Below are 20,535 nucleotides of genomic sequence, written 5' to 3'. Positions count from 1 at the left end.
GATTAATCCGATTAATTGATTCCGCCCATATATAGATTTATATATAGATATATAAAATCAAACAGCTTAGTTTTTACGTTTAAATTTACTACGGAGACAAAGGAAAATTATTACTGATATTTGATACAAAATGGATAACAAAAAAAGAGAAAAACTGACCATTTAAAAAGGTCCTCAGTTTGTTTATCAGCTTATAAAGAAAAGTGAGCCAAATGTTTTCATTGCAAGCACAAGCATGAAGAAAGTTACATTAGCAATGCATCAGAGAGTTCAATTGCCTGTTTGGATGTTTGTGCTGGGAGGAGGGTGCAGTTCAAAATAACACACCCTTAAAAGACAAAGATCTGCAACATGATGGACCTGATGGGTTGCTTTGCATGATCAGGCCAGCTGAGATGGCTGTGTTTCAGCAAAATGAGGGGAAAAGCAGCGTGTGAGGCAGCAATGACTAACCTCTGTCACTGGCTATTAATAGGCAGAGTCACAGTAGTCCCTGACCTCCCCCCACTGCCACAATTGATCTTCACACATTGATCCGTCCCCCAATACACATCCAACAACCTCCTAATGCATCACTTCTTTAGTCTTTTTTCTTTCCTTCTCATATGCTTGGCCAACACATGCGACTGCGGGAAAACAGGAGGTGTTCATGCTGAAGCAGTAACAGTATGGAGTTAACACTCCTTCAACTGGAACACAAACAAACAAGAATGCTGGCTGAGGGATTAACATGAGGGGGAGGGGATGAATACAGTAACAGGGTCTTTCCACATGCTTGTCCTCCAAAAAGAAATTTCTAAAACATCAAACAAGACCTACATTCATTTAGTGGGTTTTAACACCTGAAAATCTTTTTTTTTTTTTATCAACATAGCAAGAAAAACCTCCACTGTGAATCTCTGTCCTTCATCATGTGATATAAATCAAAGAGTTAAGATAGAGCACATTCCAAACTCCTGTAATACAAGTAAAACAAAGGAGGGAGGGGCAGTTTGGTGGGTGGGACAGTAATGTTAAATCTTCCAAATAAATATGGTAATATTTCCTCAGGTGAAAGCAATTAAGCTACTTTGAAAGGAAACAGTGCTGAAAAGCTACAAAGCACAAAAGGTGAAGAAAGCTTTTGCAACACAAAGGCGAGTCAGCAGCTTGTTCTTTGAGGTTCTGTGCCAACACTGCTGACTGCTGCCAAACATAAAGCCATGCAACAAGATGAATTCATACAGAGGTGCGCTGGAAACCATTACAGCACACCTCTGGAAACAAATGAAAGCACTGATCACCGCCAGGGCACGGCTTTTCTCTCAGCTCATTACTGCATGATGAAAATCATTAACTATACACAGCAGGAACATCTGCCAGCTGGAATCAACCACAAAGGTTGCATGTCTAAAACATGTGAAACCTGTTTGGTGTCTTAGTTCTTAAAACCAGTTTTAATGAAAAAAAAAACAAAAAAAACACCAACCTTTTTCTCAAAACAGAGCTTTATATTATACAGCAGTGAGATTAGCAACACAACAATATAACTAATAAATAAGAACAGATATAGTCCCCCCCCTCCCTCCCCTATCTACCAATGGCCCATTCAAAGAAAGCAGCAGCCATCCTTACCTTCCCATGTATCCATTTCATGCTTCTCCCAGTCCACCTGGACCTCAGTCAAGCATGAACCCGACTCAAAAAAAACTGGCCCCGTGTCCTCATGTCTCCCTTTTCTATCTTTATTTTTCTTCTTTCTTCTCTCTCTTCTCACACTCAGCAGCCTCTTCCCACGGCAGCCTGCTTCTCTCTGGCCAAAGCCGGAGCCAGGCAACTCCACTGGTCACTTTACTGCTTGGTCACATGACCAAGAGAGTTCAAGCCCCTAAGGTCACCACTTGGCTCGAGGTCCAATGACAGCTAAGGTTATCTGAGTGGAACTGATAGCCCTATTTTCTCTGACGTGCAACAATACCACCCGCCCCTCACCCAAATTAGCCTTCGCTTCAACCATGCCTCTGGCACTTCTGAGGAGGACCAAAGTGCATGCTCAAGCATAAACACAGGTCCAAGCTGACAAAACACACAGATATTAAGCTATTGAGGCACTTAGTCGAACAGGCAGAGGTTAAGGCTGATGTTTGTTGCATACTTCTTTACAAACCGAATGGTTTGGAAAGCCGAAACAAGTCTGAGTGGTCTGGAAACGAAATAGGTCCCCTCTAAGGACACTCCACCTGTTTCTACTTTTTATTTTAAACCAGTGCGGCGGTCATTATTAACATGCTTTTAAAATAAAAAATGTTTTTAGTATGATTTTACAAAAAAATGCATAATACATTCACAGGGTAAATAATCCATTTAGGTGGATTCCTGCTCCTCTACGAGTATATAGGCAAAATAAAAAAATGTTTAAGTGATAGATGTAAGTTAACCTCCATTCCAGAGAATGACAGTATGTCCTTTTTAAGCTGTGTTGAAAAAATAATATAAATAGAAATAAAGCTTGTCAAATATTCAGCAACAAAAGAGAAAGTTGTTCTTGCTATGAAGATGTAAAAAACAAGAATTAAGTTTATTTAGGTGCCAACTATTTATAATTTATGGTAAGCTTAGCTACCATACTTATCATTTTGGCAGAACCTTTTCTCTTTGAGACTTTCTATGTGTCGATAACGAGCAGCAAGAACGCCCAAGGCACATGGCTGTGGAACTGAGTACAAATTCCTTGTGGAATATGTAATTGTTTCACTGAAGAAACCACTAAGCTAAACTACTGTAACCGTGGTGAATGCACAGAGCTCATAACGTAGGTTTGGTTGATTGACTTTATTGATCTCACAATGGTGAAATTTATTCAGGTCAGCCTTGGTATGAATGCACAGGTCATTTTAGTCCCAATTGAATTATTAGCTCAGTTTTAAACTAACTTAATTTGGTGCTCTTTCAGTTTTATTTACATAAAAACACAGTTTTTCATCATTCGCTTACTGATGTAGGCTAAAGATTTTTATTGCATTATGTAATTTGATTATCTCTCTGTATTTGTAGAGAGGGAGAGACTCAACAAGTGTCTTCATAGGTTTTAGAATGTAATGCAGAATTCAAATAAATGAGATTGTCTGAAGTTGGATTCACATTAAATGGAATATATGCCTTTCAAACTGGCTAAACCACAGTTCATCTACAGCAGGGGTCTGCAACCTTTCATATCTAAAGTGCCATTTTGCCCCAAGACTGGTTAATCAAAAGTAGTGTTGCACCGATACTGATACCAGTATCGGACGGGGCCCCGATACTGCCCTAAAATGGTGGTATCGGTATCGGCGAGTACCAACAAGTAGGGCACCAATACCATTTTGAGAGCCATAAGTTTATTCAACTATTGTCACCCACTCCTGGTAGGCAATAAAAAGTTTTTTCCTGCTTCCCAAAGGTAGGCAGCAACTTGACAAAGCCATGATGGCAATTATATTACATTATTATGGTATCGGCCGATACTGCACAGACAGATATCGGGTATCGGGCCAAAAAATGGCATCGGCACAACACTAATCAAAAGCAGCAAGAGCCACAAAATATTACATGGCTTTTTAATAAAACACAACCAAATATTTCTGTTAAAATATCTGCGATAGGAAATTTGTTGTCATATAAAATAACATACGGTTTATTTGTATTTTTAGCTTTTAAGATAATGGTAAAACATAATTTCTAAGTGAACTAAAAGAAAAATAGCTTTAAAAACATATTCTTTGTTCTTTACACGTCACTCTGCCATAAAAAATTGAATTTAAATATTCTTTATAGAAACCACTAAAGCTTCTAAGACATGTATTTGTAATTATACATTGGTTAGTTCTTAGTATGCTGGTGAAGATTCTCAGTCTTTGAGGTCATTGCAAAAAAGGTTATAAAACAATCCCCTGAACTTTGTTTCCCAGTTTGAAGACGTTTAGCTTCCCATCTAGGAAAGTGAATTGAAAAAGCTTCCTGGATGGGAAGCAAAATGTCTTCAAACTCAGAAACAATGTCCAGTGAATTTGTTTTTTTTTTACTTTTTTGGTAGTTCTTAGAACCATTGCAGAGGATCCAAAGAGCCACACGTGGCTCTCGAGCCACAGGTTGCAGACCCCTGAACTACAGCATAACTACATCTGTTGTACAGCGATGCTGAATGTTTGTTTCATTAACTTTAAATGCTTGGTTGTTAAAATACCACCTGACCTATATAAAGATTACACTTTTATGAAGCATATTTAGCTATAATGTGGGTTTTCCTTATATGTGGCTAGCTTGCAAGCTAGCATAATAAAATATATTTTTTTGGTTTCAAAAACAACGTTAATAAAATAATTTTTTCCCCAAAATAAAAAGAACAGTCAAGCCTCAGCAGCTCTGACACAGAAAAATAAATGCCAGGATTCATTCTCCACAAAGGTGGAAAATCCGTTTTGGGAAAGCGTCCCATTTAAATTGATAACAACCCAGCCACAAGCAGATAATACAGATTTCCTAGTTATATAGAAACTGGCCCATGACCAATATGATCACTAATATCACAAGCATTTATGCATCATCTTGACAGCTGTTGTGCAGTAGTTACTGTGGAGGGAAAGATTTTACAAAAGCCAATAAGGTAAATAAATGATTTCTTATTGGACTTCAGTTTGGTCAGAATTCTGAGTGGAATTCTGGTTGAATTTTATATGGAATTACCTAAAAGTTAAGCTAAATTATTTTGTAATTTTGTCATATCACATATTCTTCCCCATTAGCTGGATGTTGAATAAAATGTGGGGGGGGGGGGACGCTGAATGTTGGAAAAACTGTAAATCATATCTCAGTAGTATGTTTACGTTTGATCACTGCTACACTTTAAGAAATGTAAATTTCTTCAGAGCTTTACTGAACAAATTTTGTTTTGTTTACACTCTGTCAGTACAAAATGACAAAGTCTTCTAAGTCTAAGTTGAATATCAACAAAAAAATGTGATAACTTTTCTAAGGTAGCTTGGACACAGCATCAGGCTGCAGTGCTGAACTACATCTGCAACCAATGAACACTGGTAGGCATTAAGCCACCAAACTTCATTTAAAGCCTTCAAAAAATATAATAAAAGCAGAATCAGGATTTTTTTTTGTTTATAGTCTGCATTTTTTTTATGTAGTAATTAAAAATGAAGCTACATACCCTTCCAAAACAACAACCTGACTCCTCAATAATTTAATTTTAAAAAAATCCAAGAAGTTACAGAATAATTACCCTGAATCCAGTGGTAAAATTAGCCTTAAACTGAATCTTACCATCCAGTGGGTTCCCTTCCTTCATCCCCTCCAGTGCTCTGACAAGGGGATTAAAGCATCCAGTGTTTCACCAGTGAGCCACACCCTAGACTCAACGGTTTGACATGACTCTTCCCACACCCCACAGCTTCCTTCCTACCTAAGCCTGACCACACACTACACTGGACAAGCCTGTCCCGGTCACCCAACCAGCTTTTTGGTCCACCCTCTGTATAGCTCCACCCTACTCAATACCACTTGTTCACTCTCCCAGCAACAACTCGCCAGTAACACACACACCCACAAAGGCCCTGCCCCCAATGTGAATGCTAATGACCATGGCCGCACTAAAAGTCACATTTAAGAAGCTTTCACATTGAGAGACATCACAGAGGTGGCAAGTGTGAATACATAGCTAACCCTAACAGAAGACTGAGGTTGCCTGCTGGGCTCACACAGACTCACGGCAGCATGGGTGAAACCGATAAACAAGGAAAGCTAATAAAGAGCTAACATGTAAAAAAAAAAATAATATGTCTTATTCTCTTCAAAATCTACATTAATGACCCAAGAGTTCACCTTCTTAGGTACCAGCACCAGCTTTAAGGCCTTAATGCACCTTAGTTGGGATGTCTGAGCTTTAGGCATCATAATGGACACCATTTAGTTCTACGTGATAAATTTTAATAATTAACAGAAAAAAACAGGAAACGTGAAGTAAACACTTCACTTTAGGATGTTGCATACATGCAGATTTCTGTAGGCATTATTAAAAAAATAAATAAATACATAAAACTCACTAACTTCACTACACTAAAACTTGTAAGGTCTTTTTTATAAAGGTTATGCAGGGTGGAGAGGTTCTGCCAAGAGGTTTTGCCTTGTTCCATTGACCTTGCATCTGGGAAGTGCAACCCTCCAAAGTGAGAACGCTCCAGTTTCCTGTTGTGGACGCTTGTATTCTTCATTGTTGGAGTATGGCCCATGCAGCCAGTGTTACAATAACAATAAAACAGGAGTCTATTATGAGCTATTTTTGCATATATTCAAAGGTTTCTGGTACAACTTAAAGTTTCAAGGTGCATGAAGAGAGTCAACAAACACTTCATTTGAAAACCTCTGCAACACTTTATGCATTTAGAACTAACTTTATTAGCAGACTAACGTGTTTCAGCTTGTGGTCTCCTTCAGAGTAATTACAAACCACCACATAAGTTAAAGTCAGCCAGAAAGGGGGTCATATTAAAGTCAATGGAGATATTTGAGCTTAAAGCTTAGCCATTTATACATGGCATTTTTATAAATATGTGTAGAAATTAATCTGTGATGGAATGGCTTATTGGTGTTCCAGTTTTTTTTCCATCATACTATTATTTTTAGTGTTGCTTTGGTTGTGGTGTCTTGCTTTTGCATGTTTATATTTTTGTGATAATTAAGTACAGTTATAAGTGTGGTATGGTATGTCCAATTTAAAGCTCAAGTGTTTTCAGACAGGGCTTAATGGGCATTGGTTTAACCAGTCAGAAAGCACCATCCCCATTGGTTTATGTGTTTTTGTTTTTTTCTGGGTATATATGACTTGTGTATTGACTTGTAATGACCCTGAAGAGGCCATAAGTTGAAGCGATGTTTCAGCCAGTAAAGTTATCCATCTGTTATTGTCCCAAATAAATCACATTACCCGTTTTTGCAGATAAAGCTTTGACACATCATATTTAAAAAACAGTGAAAAATAGAACACATAAAATTGACAAAATGTCAAACTATGACAGGTTCATTTGTGTCAATTAGTGCAGCCGCGATTAGTCGATAATGAAAATTCATAGACTGATATTTTTTTCCATCTATGGCAATTTTTTTGTCTGCCTGTTTGTCGCCTATGTATTTTGGTCTGAGCAAACGGCTCATCCGAGTTCAGGTAATTCCGCTCCACAGCACTAGTTTCTATTACTGTTGGTTTTGGTTTTGAGCGTAATACGAAAATTGCAGTGGGGGTGAGTCTAAATCGAGGACAGAGACATCTGCTAGAATATCAAAAGTATCCAAAGTATGGGAATACTTTCGGGCAGCTGGTGATTGAGTGGTTTGTAAACTGTTAGTCTTCGTTGGCTTATAACAGTGTTCTGTCAGATCAGCGTACCCCCGTCAGACCAGCATACCCCAGTCAGACCAGCGTACCCATAGTCAATACACAAGAGCAAGATGTTAGATTTGTGTTTATCCCTTTAGTTTTGTGGGAAATATAGACTTTAAATGATTTTTGATGGGCCTTTATCTTTTTAGTCATGCAAAAAAACCAGAACAATATAAGGTCAGATTGCCGTACCCTTCAAAAAAAAAAAAAAAGTAAGTAATTAAATAGATTTTTTGTACATCACTAACGAGATACACACCTGCGAGTTTAAAGTCTATTTTTCGTACAAAGCAAAATGGATAAACTAAAGGGATAAACTGGTATTGACTATGTGTATGCTGGTCTGACTGGGTATGCTCATCCGACAGAATAACGGGACACAACCACGATACAAGGAAACACACTGAACAGGAAAATACCACATAACATTTTGATTTACTGTTTAAACGCCTAGTTAACATGTGCTTTTTATAAATCTTGTGAAGTATGGTTTATCATGAGCACATGCACACAAAGCAAATGTGATTTTTTGTTTTTTTTACTTGGCGTAACAACTTAGCCATTCTGCCAACCCCAAACATTGGGGATTTTTTGGGGGGGAAATTAGCCGATACGATTAGTCGACTAATAAAAAAACTTTGTCTGAAGATTGGTCGTTAGAAAATTTTTTGTTGATGAGCATACCCAGTCAGACCAGCATAGTCAGTTTATCGTCTTTAGTTTATCTCTTTAGTTTTGCATGAAAACTAATCTTTAAACTCTTATTCCTTTAGTCATGTACAAAAAAAACAATTTAATTACTTAGTTTTGGTGTTTTTTTAAGCGTATTGCGATCTGACCTTGTGTTTTCGTAGAAAACTAAAGGGATAAACGCAAATCTGAAATCTTGCGTGTTTACTATGGATACGCCGGTCTGACGGGGGTACGCCGGTCTGACTGGGGTACGCTGGTCTGACTGGGGTACGCTGGTCTGACGCTGGTCCGGATGGGGGTCGGATCTGCTGCTGCTCGCCATCAGAACCTCGCCTCAAAGATTCAGAACTATTCCCTTAAAATGAAGCCAGACGTGAATAATCAGCCTCTAAAGGGATTTTCCTCATTATTAGATTGTTTAGTTTGCATTTAGAAGAAACGTGAGAACCCCAGACTCTTCTGCATGGACACTTTCCTTTTCCTCCGACTCCTTTAACTGTTGCTGTTTTACTGCGAACTGATCCTATGCATCAGTGGGTGGTTTTTAAATGTGGTTGGTGATGATTTCAGTGTAATGTTGTAGGTGTTTACTTTTAATGAATGTTCCAGTGGAATTTAATGCTATTTTCAGGTTCAATAAATCATAATTTTTTTTGTAAAAAAAGAAGAAAAAAAAGAAGAAAATTAGTTTTAGTGGCAGCTCTAGTTTCAAAGCAAGCAGCAGTCATTTTGAATGTAAAAGTTTGGCATGGTCATGTTGCTTTTCAGGGTTTAATTCCAACTTTTGGCCACCGTCCTGTTGAAATTTCAAACTTTGAGTTCAGAAATCGAAATTTCTGAAAACAGATGGAAAGCACCGTTAAAGCAGAGGGATTGTGTCCTGGAAAGGCTGCAAGTTCCCTGATCTGAATTTCATAAACTGTCACATTCAGCCCTTTAGCAAAACAGAGGCAGCCCAGGAAGGGTTAAATGCATGGGCTGTTGAAATGTTGCAATGACAAATAAAGGTCATTATAATATTTGATAGTACTTCCTTCCATCTGAGAGGCTAACTGTTAGAAGGATTGTGCTTAGGGTATCATTTGCTTTTGTGACTTTTTTTTCCATGACAAAGATGATCAGCCATGTTGTCTTTGACCTTTAAAATCAGGCAAAGTCAGAGTTTTGACTGTTTTTTTTTCAAAGTGAGCGGAGTTACCTCAGGCTTAACATGAAACCCCTATAGCTCTACATCCTGCCGGTCTGCTTATCTATTATTTACGGTGCTAAAAGGCAATTCTACCTGAAACTCCTATCCTTCATTTTAAGCCAATAAGTTTAAACTCTATTTAAGAAATAAAGGCTTCCTGTATCTTTTAAATGCCATTATATGTATTAACAATTAAATATCTTGGTCATCTGTCATGAAATCCTTTAGTAAGTTGTCGCATTACAGTACTTTATTTTTATGTAAACATCTACAGTCTGACCCCTGTATGTTTTATTTTCATTTCATCTCCTTCATACATCCTAAAATGTCCTTTAAAAACGCTAAAGTTGCTTACAATAGGTTTTAATAAAGTTAATGTCAGCTTAAAAAGGCTGCTCTTTAGCTTTCAGAATTTCCTTCAATAGTTGAGTAACAAAGGGCATTTCTTGTGTTTAAGCTCCCTTCCCCCTCCACCAACACACTGTCACAAACCTCTTCATTCTACAGACAAAGAGCTTCAAGATAAACAGGCGTGAGCCACACTTTTCCTCCCCCGATATACAGTCAGAGTAAATCAAGTACACATTTTACCAAAATGTTTAACAGGACATGTGAAGCTGGTTGCCTGGTAATAAAAATATATTAAGAGTTAAATGCAAAAGAGTTCCAGTAACAGACTAAAACTAAACACCATACCATGAATTATTTAACCAAAAAGCTTGTTACAACAATGTCTTAACTTTCTATGCAACCTTTCAAGTTTTCAACAACATCAGTCAGGATGAGATCTGGACTTTTTCTGGGCCACAGCAACACGCCTGGCTGCATTTTTGCTTTATTCACTTGTACTGCAGCTTTGCTGCTCTGTGTGAAATCTTCCTCTTGCAGTCTAAAATCTGTCAGCCTGCTGTTGGGACAGATGGCCTCAGGCTTTGTGACTAATAAACAAGCCCAAATCATCAGCCCTCCACCACCATGCTTAACAGCTGGTGCAAAACATTTGGAATGATGCACTTGGTGTGAATTGTGCCAAACTGTTTCAAAACCCTGTGAGAAGCCCCTTTTTAGGGCTTCCAAACCGTGTAAAAGTAGCCTCGTGAGACCATCCTGATCTTGTGAGCTTTCAAGATTTCACTCGCTAATCAGTCTGGAGACTCTCCGTTGAAGAAAATTTGGAGCCGTTCACCAAACGAACGTCCAGTCAGCGTTGGCTTTGAGGCGGGTTGAGGTGTGACGCAACGAGAAGCGCAATAGTTCAGTCTAAAGAACATGGCGGCTTCAGCCGATGAAACTAGCGTTAGCGTGACTATCGAGCAAGTTTTATCAGAATTACAGAGTATTTCTTCACTGAAAGAAGAGCAAAACACTGCTCTGGAGGCTTTTCTCAGAGGAAAAGATGTTTTTGCTCTTCTCCCGACTGGTTTCGGCAAGAGTAGCCTGGCGGTTAGTACGTCATATGCTTCATTGATCTGATTGGTTTATTTGGCCCGTCTATCACCAACATAGGCCAATCAGCTAACCAGTATTTTCGCCCCTTCCCAAAATTACTTCAACCGAAGGTTTCCAGATGGATATGCGGAGCAAATCCATCTGGCGGAGTCAGGTTAGTGTAAAAGGACACAGTCCATGAAAATATGTTCTGTTTAAGTCCATCTTTGCAAACAAGCATGTTGTCCCTCCTTTATCAGATAGTTTAGCACACTATGAGGAGCCTGAAGATTCTGAAATATTAATCTTAGCCCCAACTATTGGGTGAACTTGTTGCTAGATTCCCCCATATATGAAAATGTCAAACTCAGAGTTTCTACATCTTGTGAATACATTTTTCTTGGTATCAACTATTGCTTTGTATTAATCTTACTTGGTGTCATTTTGCTTTTAACAATGTTTGAAAAAAAAACCTTAATACAGCAAACTGACTCAGTGACAAAATTACCTTTTTTTTTTATTAATTTAAACTTTCTGATGATAATTTGCGGTTATACGGCATTTCTAACTCAAATGCAATTTAAATGCATAATTATCGAAATAGACAGAGAACCAGTGATGATTGGGTGGTGAAAGAGCAACCCCGTGATTGGCTTCAAGATAACTGGTTTGCATCAAAGAATTCTAACAGATTAAAAAAAATATTGGAGAAATATTTAGGGTTTTTGTTTTTATAGATTTTGCAATAAAAAAACAAAAAAAAACAACCTTTTTCTTCCCTAAAGCGCCTTTTGTAAAATACCAACAATCTGACTGCAGAAGCTCTCACAGTATAAACTAACACTGGGATGAAGGCTACAAACAGAAGATAATTGATTTTTAAGAGTTAAAGAAAAAAAATAATTGGAAATATATGGATAAATATCTTTTTCACACAGATTTGCAGTAATCACTAATCCAGTTGGTTCTGAAACTGGTAAGATGTCGGTAGAAAACTGGTCCAAATAATTGCTTATCAAGGTATAACCGCTTTTAAGTTCTGAGATTTCTCTCTGTTTAGCCATTTGTTTTAGGTGATGGCAGCCGACCTCAGTGTGCCCAGGTTGGTTCCACTCCTGGAGATTAGCTTTACAATGATCCCTGTTACATTTCCCAGATGCATTTGCTTCTCAGGGGCCTGGTGACCAGCTGATCAATGCGGTGTTTCTTTCCTGAACTTCCAAAGGGCACATTAAACCGAGCTGACCTGACCGATGTTAATGACCCCTGAGAAAGCACCCCCAAAAGGTCTTTTATACTTTTCATTATTATGACAGGGGGAATTTTGTTTGATGACAAAGCTCACCAGATGTTGAGAGCAGCTAAGTCCACTAGCTGCGTTACTGTAACAAATTATAGTTATCAATTTTGCTTGTTGAAGTGTTTAAAAAGGTTTTGCAATGAGTAAGCATCTGCTGGATGCTGGTATGGTATTAAGATTTTCATGATACCTGTGGCAACTTGTCTTAATGCTGCCCTGGGCTACCACCCCCTTCTATGGGCCCAAGGGAATCAAAATACAATAATTAAGTTAAATTGAAGGGTAGGATAAGATGCCATGTAGTGGCATAGAAAAGTTTTCAAATATTCAATAACAGGCAGGGCGTTTATTGAGGATGCATTTGACATAAAGATTCAATCCTAGAACATCACTCTTATAAAAAAAAGATACTATTTGAATATCATGAATTCTGTTCAACAGTAATATTCAATAAATTATCTAAAAAGGAATAATACTGATTATAGGCAAATTCATCAAAGCAATAACATTTCAAAAAGTTGTTTAAATCCTGATGATGAAAAAGATAAATATATAAAGTATTTATATATGCCAAAGATTAAGAAAACAGAATTTAAAAGGGTGAGCTTTCTCTGAGAATGACTACAATCAGACATTAATAGGACAGCTTGTTTTTTCCAATAATATGAACTTTCCTTTGAGACTGATTGTGTCTAATAATACTGCATTAAGAATAACAACCACAGGCGAAGAGACAGTTGACTAAAAGATGACAATGAATTCTTAAAATCCTTGGAAGAGAGAAAAAAAAGCCAGGAAGAATGGAGTCCTTCCTCTTCTCAGTCTTGTGATAAAGTTTTGGTTTCACCTTTGACCTCCTCAAATACTTAACCAACCCAAAGCCGGGTTGTTTCAGGATCAGTCTAAGCCTCTGTCAATGTCTTGATAGCACTATTTGCTCTACTATACAACAGAGGTTGAAAGACTACTAAGACCTGTTTGGTATAAGTGCAGCAGAATAAAAGTATTATGTTCCTCATAACTAAACCAGAGTAATGTGCTTGTCAGATGTTGTTTTTTCTGCTCCGAGCACAAAGTAAGAGAACATTTTATTTTCCAGCTAGTTGTGTTTTCAAAACAGCCCAACAAATAAAACTAGAGCAGCTAATAAAACTGAACTCTGTTCCTCTCTAAACTATCCTGGAGGAAAATGGAAAGTGAGAATGAATAATGGGGAGAAATAAAATGTCTTCAGCATATAAACTTGAGGACTTTTTTCTCCAAGCAGGTTGCATTTGGTACCACTGACAGGCAGGCTAACTAACAAGCTTATAGCCATTTAAGCAGCAAGTGTGGCCAGACAGAATCCATAGCTCAATAAACAGCACATGACAGTCTACTTGGAATTTACCAGACTGGCTCTGATTGGCTGTCAGACTGACAGACGCCGGTGGGCTGATGAAGCAGAACTTTAACCATTTTAGATGAGTTTCCAAAAGTGAAGAAAACCAAGTACCTAACATCCCCAGGCCAGTGTCACAGGAAGGACCACTCCCTTGATTCATTTCAGTCAATTCACCTCAGACTTCCAATACTTCCAAAGTCAGGGATCAGAAAAAGAACAAGTTGCATGGTGGACCACTTTGAGGCATGGTATGGAAACTACTATTCTCTTGAAAGTGAAGAGGACAGAGGGAATGGCTGGAGATCTTCAAAACACTTTTTCTATTGTGAAGAATAATGTCAGGTGGTGAAAAGGAACCTACGTCTCAGCTTTTACGTAAATAACAGAGTGGACTGGGTATACAGCAATGAAGTCATACACGGCAAAGGGACACAGCCGAGACCTCCGAAGAAAGCTTCAGTCCTTCAGTGGTTCAGCAAGATGCAGCATATTTTCTCTAGTTATGTAGTCATGTTGGGCTACATAATCCAGGCCTTAAGAAAAGCAGTAGAAGCCATTGAAAAGGCTGGAGTAATACCATTATGTTACTTATAAAAACAACAATTGAGATTCCTGAAGATCCTTTTCAACAACAGTACCTAAAATGATAGGCTCCATAAGACCCGCTGGAACACAGACCACTACAGGAGATCGATCCTTCAGCCAAATGTCATCAACCTCCAGGATTAGGAGTTAGAAAAAGTTAAACACTTTTACTTTCACTATTAACTTAATTCACAGATGTGGAAGGGCTGACACCCTTCTCCTCTGAGACTTTTCTGCAACTGGAGACACGTCAGTGAAACGGAAAGTGAAATTCTGAAAAATAACCAGTCATTAAAGAGTTTGTACGGTACATCATAAAATACATAGCATAATTATAAATTATGACTGCTAGAGCAGCCTAGAGTGCTACTTCTGAGACTCGGCTCCGGATAAATTCAATTCAATTAAGTTTTATTTATATAGTGCCAACACATGTCATCAAGGCATTTTATAGTTCACCAGATCATAAAGTCAAATGTATAAGTTTCTGTCTAAAGAAAACCAGCTGATTGCATCGACTGATTTATCGAATCCAATCCCTCACATTAAGCATGCTTGTAGCGACAGTGGAGAGGAAAAAACTCCCTTATAACAGGAAGAAACCTCCAGCAGAACCAGGCTCAGTGTGAGCAGCCATCTGCAGAGGCCGACTGGGGTTCAAGGAGACAGAAGCAGAGATACAAAAGGCAACTGTAAAAGGCAGCATTGGTCTTTTACAGTTGCCTTTTAAAGCCTTTCAAAGAGGAAGAAAAAAATTAATAATTATAAGTTATTTGGAGGTCTCAAAAACAATCCAAAAACCTGTTTGGAAATAAAAAGCACAGCCTGCATGCTGAGGTATGAAGAAATGGCTTCAATCTAGCACAGAAGGAGTCAGAAATGCACCTGTTTATTAGCAGTTTACAGCAGCAACAAGTATCACAAAGATAAATTAAAAGATTTCCAGAATTCCCCTATTTCAAGGAGAAAGGTATGAAATGTTTCACAATGTTTGCCAGTTTAAAGAAAGTTTTGAAAATGCTGGAAAGAATTTTCTTAATGATGTGCAAGAAGAGAGAGTCTGAAGACTCCAAGGATAAAATCAAATCAAACTGCCCTCTCATAGGGAGGAATGTCTATCTACTGCAGCAGTGCTTCAGTTCGTCACCAGAGGGCGGTGTCATATAAGCACAGAGCTGCAGAGCTCTCCTTCAGAAGACAAAGAGAAAGATGGATTAGCAGCTTGAGCTGACTTGTTCACTCACAAACAGCCAGAGGCTGATCAAAGTGGATCACAATGTGCCCCTAGAGGCAGCAGCAGCCATTTTCTTCGATAGATGTGGGCTGCTGAGGGATGCTCTGCCTCCTAATCTTCTTATCTGCCGCCAGAGAACCCAAACCACCTTTGATGCCGTTTGGTTTCCGCCAACAGAAGAGGCTTGTATTCCAGTGGTTGTTGAACATTGTCCATAAATCCAGAGGTGAATGTTGCTCTTTAAGGTTGCTGGAGTTCATTTTACACTAAACAAGACGTGTTTGTCTCAGAGTGGGGAATATTTACTAGATTTTTTACATAAATGCACAAACTGTGGCACTAAACCCCAAACAAAGATCATGAAAAAATGTAGACGGACTTAGACATGAAGCAGGTTTTAATCAGCTTCAAAGCAGAGACCCCCACCACAAAGTTTATCTCACGGTTCACCCGAAAAGCCTCAGAACGGAAGCCAATGGTTTTTCTAAGAGCTGCAGAGGAAACATCCTCTGGACAAGTTTTCTCTGTTTTACCTTCGTATACAAGCAACATTCAGAATAGTTAAAGTTATACGTGATGGGAGATTTTGACAACAGTTGCAACAGCTGTAGGTCAGAGGCCACAGAAGGGAAATTAACTTCCATGCATGGATGTTGTTTTCCCAAAATCTTGTTGGAAAATATGTTTTGTCTCATGATTTTGTCCATGATACTAAAAGACAGTTCTGGCACAAAAACCTTCATTCGAATAATCAAAATAGCACAACATGTCTGGTTGAGGTCATCTGTTCCATTGTTACTTTTTCTGAGCTTGAATTAAGGTGTTAAAGTGGATGAAATTATTTCTAATTTTAAAATTTCTGTCAATTGGGGCAAAAAGCCTTTTAATAACGATGAGGAAGCAATAGTGACTTCAACCATGCATCCAAATGAACAAAAAATTAAGAAATATATATATATATATTATATTTAGAATGGCCGTGCCACTCTAAAAATAAAAACTACATGACAGGATATGATCTCATAGATTTTCTTGTGGATGAAAAATCTATGAGATCATTGATACAGGGTGGTGAACACAAGGCGTTCCTTTAATTTTACAAATTTCAACACCTTAAAGGAGGGGGGAGTGCATAAACACTGTATTATCCAGTCAACATGTGGGATCTGACCAAAGCTGGGTTTAATTCAATATTTGTTATAACAATTAGCGCTCATCAATTAATGCATTTTTAGTTTACGTTTAAGTATTTATTTACCATTATTCCTAGAGTACAACAAAATTTTAGCGGCTCAAAACAATACAAAAACCCAACAGTGCAGGCAAATAGTGTAATAAAAAGAAAATAAATATTTAAAGTTTGACAATATATTAAACTTAAATTTACAAACATAAATTAGCAATATAATCACAATTTAAAAAAAGGCAATTTTCAAATGGCAGAGGCACTAAATTTTAATCACATTACAGTTAACAAGAGTAAAACTAAATTTCTTCCTCCAGCCCTTTAGTTGGTGGTTATGCACTTAAAGTGTGTTTTGCTACAAAGAAGGGAAGAGAGAGAATCAGGTAGCAGAGAGATCCATGTATGTTGGTAGAAATAAGAACTTTTTCGTGCAAAGGTTACAGTGAAGTCCTGCAACAGTGGACTCTGGACAAGCAAGCTTTCAAAGTGACGAAAAATCTGAAACCCTAGAGGGAAACACCTACATGCTTTTGCTTAGAGCAAAAGAAAATTGCAATAAAATTGAAATTGCAAAGTTTGTTGAAAATAATCATAATTTTGATTAACTTCTTCGTTTTAAGGGTGTCCAGACAAATGAAAACGAGTTGTAAAACTTGACTGATATTGACAATCAAGTGAATCACATTGATCAAAAACCCAACAGCAACAAAATAAATGTCATTTTTGCTCCTAAACTATTGAATAAATAGAGATTTCTGGTTTTAAATCTGTAATTTCGGTTACTCACCCATCTGTTTGCTACAAAGTTAATTATTCAGCATTGCATTGTTTCAGGAACCCTCTAACATTTTTTAAAACAAAATTCTTTAGATATTTAAACAGTATGTGAAGCAATAATTATGGAAAAATCTAATTTCTTAAAGATAGGAAAATAAGCAACAAGGACACCAATTTTGCCTTTTTAAGAATTTAACATTTGCAGCAGAGATTCAAGATTGTAATACTGACAGCAGAGCTATAATGAATTAAAATAAAATCCATTGCATTGTAGTTTTAATAGCTGCTATTCAGCCTCTTTTTTATCCTTAAGCCAGTTACTGAGACCAACCATCCATGCTGTGATTTCTATAGTTTAAATTCTTTTAGAAGAAAACGTATTTGGACTGAGATGTGATTTACAGAGCTAAGCAAACATCTTTTTACACAACCTGCACAGGGAAATGATCCTTCCCAAAATCCAGCCCGGTTGTTTTTTTAAAGCAACAATCAACCCTTGTGTCATAAAAACTGGATCCTGCTACGGCTTGTGCGTCAGATACAGTCGTGCCAGAAACATACAAACGTTCCAGGCTCGGGAATTTGGATGTGAACAAATTTGATTGCTTTAAAATGCTAAAAATTTAAAAATCTTTATCAACTAATAGAAATTAATGGATTAAAATTTCCGTCACCTATTTTTTCCTAATATAAATTCTAAAATATTTTTTGAACTGTATTAAATAAGTCACAAAAAATGCAATAGTAAACAATCATTAGAAGGAACTATGCGAGACTGAAAGGGTGACTTTCTCTCCATATGCTTTTAACCAGCATTGGATGAACATCTCAGATTTATGAGCGTTGGAAGTAAGTGAGACACAACAAACATCACCTCACTGTGTCTTGTTACCATCTTTCTAATGACAGGTTGGGCTGGCAGCAGGGTGTCTGCTATACGCCTCCTTCAAAAGAAGAGCTGCTCAAGCCAGAGCGGCACTGGAGCCTGTCAAATTACAGTGGGATCCCACCTCACTTCCTCTCCCTCTCCCCTTGATCTGTCCATTTTCACAGCCAGCCCTCCGCTTTCCATCAGCGTTAAACAAGTACAACTTCATTTAGCTCTTATTTTTTAGGCGACAAAGCAGTTTCTCGCATCAGCAAATGGCCAGCAGGGTGCCTGTGCATCCTCTCATTTTGGGGATGATATTGAAACTTAATCCTCAACCTCTACGCTGGATTCCCTCTTAGATTTTTTAAAATGGCAGCCGTTATAGAGTCTGTCGCAGCGCCTGAAAGCACAAGTAGGTGTTGAAAAGATGACCTGAGGCTACATCTTTACAGGGCTCACTTCATGTGTGTTTTTCCAACATTTTGGGACACGTGTAAAGTACGCTTATGCTGATAAGCAGCAGCTGATCTCAGAGGCCCCTTTCTACTGCAAATAACAATAGAGGTCTTCATAGTAGCGCTGCCTTAGCCCTTCCCTTCCCTTATTCCTCAGCCCTGCTTTGTCCATATCAAGCTCATCCACTATTTTTCTCTCATCCAACAGCCCCCAACCCCTCTTGATCGCTCTATCTCTTAGCACCCCCCCCTTCTCCCTCTCCTCCTTTTCTGTCCAGCCCTCCTCTTCTTGCTCCAGAACTGTCAGATGGCATTAGCTCCTTTCACGCTCATGGCCTGTAGGAATAACAGCCGTGAACCTTGCCGAACGGCTCCAGTTAGCTCTCCACTCAGCAAAGGCTGTTGCACAAATAACAGCATTATTCACATTGTGCCCCCTTCACTTACACAACATGCCCCAGTAAAAGGGCAAAGTTAGGAAGACGCAATCCTCAGCAGAGAAGGTCATGGCACTGAGCAAAGATGTGCATGCATTGTATAACACGATCACGCTCACTTAGTAATTATCAGCTTGCCCCCTTCGACTCAAGGATCGGCCCACAGCTTTGCTAAGATCTGGCTGACGTGGATCAAAAACTGGATCCTCTCTTTATCTACTTTTGGAGCCAAAGGCTTGAAAATTTGTTAAATATTTCATGCTCAGCTTATTTCCCATGAAGCTTTTGCTGCAGGGCAAGTTGTAGATGGTATTAAAAGCCCACTGTGACCAATAAGCTGTAAAAATGAGCAGAAGTTCTTTATTATGTGGAGAAACAGGGTAGAATAATTCCTATATACTCTGCATACATGTAACAGATGCTCCATACAGGCTGGCAATCTTCATGGCAGTGCCTGTCTGAAAGATTTCTAGTCTGAGAAAAACCCACTCTTTTAATAAGATATTTTTATACAGTATAATACAGTCATGAAAAAAGGAAGAACACCCATATTTAAACAAAGATCGAGCTGAACTATGAGAAAACAGGACTGAATATAGTCTACAGAATACTGTATGACCAGATCTAAAACATAAGAGGCAAAAAACGTGTTTGTTTGGGTTAGAAATTAGTAGTCCAACATGCAACCTTTGATGTCGAACCAAAGCCCCTGTCACACCTTGACGATTTAGACCAGCATATGCCTGATGTATGGAGAATCTGGCTTAAATCAGGCTGGCATATGTTGGATAAGGGTACGTTTTGTATAAGTTATGAGCATGTTGAAGTACATTGTGTTCATACGTGGACCATAAGTTACAGGTAAGTTATCTGATCATTGACATAAGTTAAGTGTAAGTTACTCATAAGTCATGGTACCTAGCTTTTTCAAAACCTATGAGTAACTTCTCCTCCAGTCTGCAGCCCCATCATAGGGTGAGCAAGAAGGTGAGTGTGATGGATCCTCCTTGCGTTCACATCCATGGCCACAACCTTACAAACTTCCTAGCAGACATGACGCTGGATCTGCTGGGACTACAAACCTTCTTTCTTTGTTTTTTTGGAGGGCTGTATCATTCGCGGCTTTAACTGATGCTTCGTAATGCCCATTACGCTGCCGTGCTTTATGCAGAAGTAAGGTTGCCATTCGAAATAAGCTCTGGACTCGTCATGAATATGCCATATATACGCCAAAAATAGAAAAAAATACACAGAAAGTTCAGCGCATAATTTATAAACACAATACATGCTACAATCAATAAATAGGAACAATTAGATATCTTTTATTTTAATGTTACATTCTAAAGTCCAAATCTTACTTTTGTGTTGCGCATCTCTGTATTCTTTAGAGAAGTACCGATTTCAGCCAACAAAATGTATATCATAATATATCTATGGGTTAATAAATTCAATTCAATTCAGTTTATTTCTATAGCGCCAAATTCACAACACATGTCACTTTACAGATGATACAGTCAAATTGATTCAAAGGTTTCTATCTAAGAACAACCAGTTGATTGCATTGACTCATTGACTCAAATACAATCCCTCACAC

General features: G+C 38.2%; 1 protein-coding gene across 3 annotated transcripts in view; it reads right to left on the bottom strand.

Moving 5' to 3' along the window:
* The window catches only part of nr6a1 (nuclear receptor subfamily 6 group A member 1), a 145,031-nt gene that overhangs the window by 34,393 nt on the left and 90,103 nt on the right, over positions 1-20,535 (bottom strand). The window contains exon 1 of one of the 3 annotated variants that reach the window (XM_015379920.1): positions 5,290-5,436. The exons of 1 other annotated variant lie outside the window; for it this stretch is intronic. In XM_015379920.1, coding sequence (XP_015235406.1) covers positions 5,290-5,314 — 25 coding nt within the window. In that variant the 5' untranslated portion in view covers positions 5,315-5,436. Of the gene's footprint in view, positions 1-1,614; positions 1,807-5,289; positions 5,437-20,535 lie in introns of those variants that run through there. One more of the 3 variants, XM_015379921.1, reaches the window with a different exon arrangement.

This window comes from Cyprinodon variegatus, unplaced genomic scaffold, assembly GCF_000732505.1.
Source record: "Cyprinodon variegatus isolate N-32 unplaced genomic scaffold, C_variegatus-1.0 Scaffold203, whole genome shotgun sequence".
NCBI classification, from domain to species: domain Eukaryota; kingdom Metazoa; phylum Chordata; class Actinopteri; order Cyprinodontiformes; family Cyprinodontidae; genus Cyprinodon; species Cyprinodon variegatus.
This window is presented reverse-complemented; position numbering and strand designations above follow the sequence as displayed.